Source organism: Anneissia japonica, unplaced genomic scaffold (assembly GCF_011630105.1).
Source record: "Anneissia japonica isolate Jap-2015-1 unplaced genomic scaffold, ASM1163010v1 scaffold376_len1572418_cov194, whole genome shotgun sequence".
NCBI classification, from domain to species: domain Eukaryota; kingdom Metazoa; phylum Echinodermata; class Crinoidea; order Comatulida; family Comatulidae; genus Anneissia; species Anneissia japonica.
Genome location: NW_022741166.1, coordinates 599531 through 603080, shown reverse-complemented (window position 1 = coordinate 603080; position 3550 = coordinate 599531). Strand labels below are relative to the sequence as shown.

The window sequence follows — 3550 nt, the reverse complement described above, 5'->3', positions numbered from 1 at the left end:
TTGTTCACCAGACGGAGCCTTGAGTTTTTGAGGGTGGTTAGGTGGTTGTTCTTCTTGGCGTGGCTGTGGCAGTTAAAGCCTTTTTGTCTTCTTTTTTGTACATTTATATTTTTACTTTTTTATATAAATTTATATATTTTTGGCTTATATTCGGCCATTGTACAGTATTGTAAACAGTTTCACTTACTTACAGGCCGATGTACAGGTACTGAATATTAGTAAGAGTCATTTATTTATTTATTTATTTACTCAAATCCGACACTTATCAGAACGGTACGCAAGACAGGAAACAGAGTCAAAATTAAAAATATCAATATTGGGATAGGCCGGAACTAAATTATTATAAGATATATTTAATCTACTAATAAACCCCTTTTTTAAAACATTAACTCTACTAAAAGGAATATAAAAAACATTGTTATTTCTTAAATTAGGAACAGGAACACGGAGGCCAAAACAAGAAACTAAATTACAATCACAAATGGAATGCATACATTTAAATAGAAAAATAAGATCTTTAAGATATCTGCGGGACAGAGGTGAAAGTATAGAAAGGTGATAATCGTTATTGCAAGTATTTTTAATGTCATTGTTTAAATTATTCTCAATGTTCTGGTTGTGGCTGATGTAGCGCAAAAACCTTGAATGAAGCCGCTCAATGCGCGAGGCTTGAGTTTTTGAGAACGAATTAAAAATAATAGAACAGAAATCTAAATTAGGTTGAATAAGTGTGAGGTAGAGATGAATCTTAGAATGGGTATCCAGGTATTTACAATTGCGCCACACCAGCCCAAGCAGCCTATTGCACTTTTTAAGAAGACTTTCAACGTGAAAAGAAAATGTGAGAGAACAATCTAAAATAATACCGAGATCACGATGATGCTGCACTTTATTAATAGGATTGTCAACAACTAAATAAATATAATTAATTTTGTTTTTATTTAAAGTGATGGTAATGGTATTGCACTTCTTATGGTTTAACACAATACGGTACCCCATAAGTGCGACCAAGAACACAGTTTGTCTAGGTATCCTTGAAGCTTGTCAGCGTCATCTAATTTTTCCACTTTTTGGAAAATGTTTAAGTCATCTGCAAATATAAGACATTTTGAGTTTTTAAATATAAAGGGAATATCATTCACATACAGGTTAAAAAGAAGAGGCCCTAAAATGGAGCCTTGAGGGACACCGGAGTTGACCGGAAGCCACCCCGATGTCTCGCCTTCAATAACAACTCGCTGCTGCCTGCCATTTAAAAAATCTCTAAACCATGACAAAAGATTAAAATGAAAACCATATTGTCTTAATTTCAAAATAAGTAAATTGTGGGGAACTAAATTAAAAGCTTTTAAGAAATCGGTATGAATAATATCGCATTGCCCCTTGTCATTAATGGAGTCATACATATAGCCAGGAGACAAGCTAGGTTTGTCTCGCATGACCTACCGGGAACGAAACCACAAGGGGAGATGGCAGGAGAGACATGAGACCAAATATGAGTGAATATAATTTTTTCAAAGAACTTAGAGATGATAGGCAGCAGCGAGATGGGTCTATAATTAGTCACGGACTTCTTAGTACCGGATTTGTGAATAGGAACAATGTTTGATTGTTTCCAAACAAAAGGAAACTTACCTGTAGTCAGTGATGTATTAAAGATATGACAGATATCAGATATTGATAAAGGCCTGGCACACACCATTAAAACATGGTTACTGAGTTCATCACAGCCAATTGCTTTATGAATTTTAAGCGACGTTAGAAGTTTATAAACAGACTCAGGCTGGATGACTGGTAACGCCAGGACACCAAGAGAAGCTTCAGGGAGAGCTAGATGCTGTTCAGTAATTGGAAAAACATCTTTTTGAAAAACAGAATGAAAAAAGGAATTGAAAATAATAGCTTTTTCTTTAGCAGTTTCCGCGACCCTGTCCCCATACGACATTACAGAGGGATAAGAAGATGACTTGGTTTTTGTCTTCATCCAAGTCCAGAAACGTTTTGGATTATTTCTCACGTTATCTGAAAGTAAACGAATATATACAGAATATTTATTTTTGGTTGATGTTTTAAAAGTTTTCCTTGCAGAATTGAAAGCTTCTTTATATTGCACTAAATTATATTTTTTCCACATTCTAAAGAAATGTTCTTTTGTTTTAACACAGTCCTAATCTCATTGTCAAACCAAGGTGACATTTTTCGTCTGAATGTCTTAATTGGGACAAGGTCACGGAGTGCAGCGTCAATTAAATCATAAAATAACGTAACACTTTCATCAATATCATTACCATTATTAATAATGTCAAAAGGAATACTTTCGAACTGACTTATGAGGTCGTTGTCGTTAATAGCTTTAAAATTATAAAATTTATTAGATTTTTAATGAAATTTATAATTAGTTATTTGAAAATTAAAAGTAAATTTGAGAGATAAATGATCAGAAGAAAATATATCATGACCAACAACAATGTCAGAAATAAGATCGTAAGAATTGCATAAAATGACATCTAGAATATGGTTATTGCACGTTGGCTTCACATTACATTGAAATAAATTAAAACCATTTAATAAACTGTCTATAAAAAGTTCACCAATAGAGTTCATGGGAGCTGATCCAGTCCCGTCACTTGTCCATGTAATATTGGGAAGATTAACATCCCCGACCAGTATTAGTTGATGACGAGGACATGTAGATATTGCGTCCTCAACTGACTGAGCAATTTTAAGTACACTATCTCGACTGCAATTTGGTGCTCTGTAGACAATTCCTATGAGGACTATTTTGCTTATTACTAAACTTAACTTCAACCCATAAGAATTCCAGGTCTGCGTGTTCCAGATGATCCAACCGTCGTGACTTAAATTTATTTGAAGTTAATAACATAACACCACCACCACGCCTTCCATCATTTCTGTCTTTCCTATGCAAAGTGAAACCAGGGCAATAAAGTTCTGAGTCAGATATATTAGAATTTAACCAGGTTTCAGAGAAGCCGACAAAATCAAATGAATTATTCAAAAGATGACCTTGAAATTCAGAATTGAATATGTCCATTTTCTTTTTTATACTTCTAATATTTTGATAGTAGGAGTGTGGTGTGGGTTTGTTACCTGGAGTGGAAGAGCTTGTAGAGTTAGTAAAACGTTGATCTGTTAGGTTGGTACTTGGACCAGGGTTAACTTCAATGTCTCCACATCTGGCAAGTGTTAGTTGGAAAGTTGAAACACATGAACAGGCAGAGAAATATGGAACCATAGTACCACTGTACTTGATAGACAAAAACACCCTCCATCGACGTTTGTGATTCCGATTAAATTCTAGGCCGGTATTGCAAGTATTGATAGTATCGATAGCCTAACGCTTGACCATTGTTCACTTATGTGGGTCACTGGCAATGGCTATTGTGTGTGAACACATAAAACTATACACAGTTGAGCCTAGCAAGTGGCTGATATTTACAGGTAAATAACTACCAAACGGTGAAAAATAACGGGTATCACCATAGTTTACACTAATAGTGCTTGTTTCAGGGTAATATAAGCAGCTATT

The 3550-nt window shown here is 34.8% G+C and overlaps 1 protein-coding gene across 1 annotated transcript; it reads right to left on the bottom strand.

Moving 5' to 3' along the window:
- Positions 1-890: 890 nt before the first annotated feature.
- Positions 891-3256, bottom strand: LOC117118595. The gene is made up of 3 exons (XM_033263225.1): positions 3112-3256; positions 1636-2022; positions 891-1090 (listed from the first exon to the last, which is right to left on the bottom strand). Exons 1-3 carry the CDS (start codon positions 3254-3256, stop codon positions 978-980), a joined length of 645 nt encoding a protein of 214 aa, XP_033119116.1. The 3' UTR covers positions 891-977.
- Between the last annotated feature and the right edge of the window lie 294 nt (positions 3257-3550).

Coding starts and splice junctions, on each gene's coding strand:
- LOC117118595 (XM_033263225.1), bottom strand. CDS start 3,256: ATGGTTCCATATTTCTCTGCCTGTTCATGTGTTTCAACTTTCCAACTA. Junction 2,023..3,111: donor TACAAGCTCTTCCACTCCAG/GTAACAAACCCA, acceptor GTTTACTTTCAG/ATAACGTGAGAAATAATCCA. Junction 1,091..1,635: donor TAATACATCACTGACTACAG/GTAAGTTTCCTT, acceptor TTATATTTGCAG/ATGACTTAAACATTTTCCAA.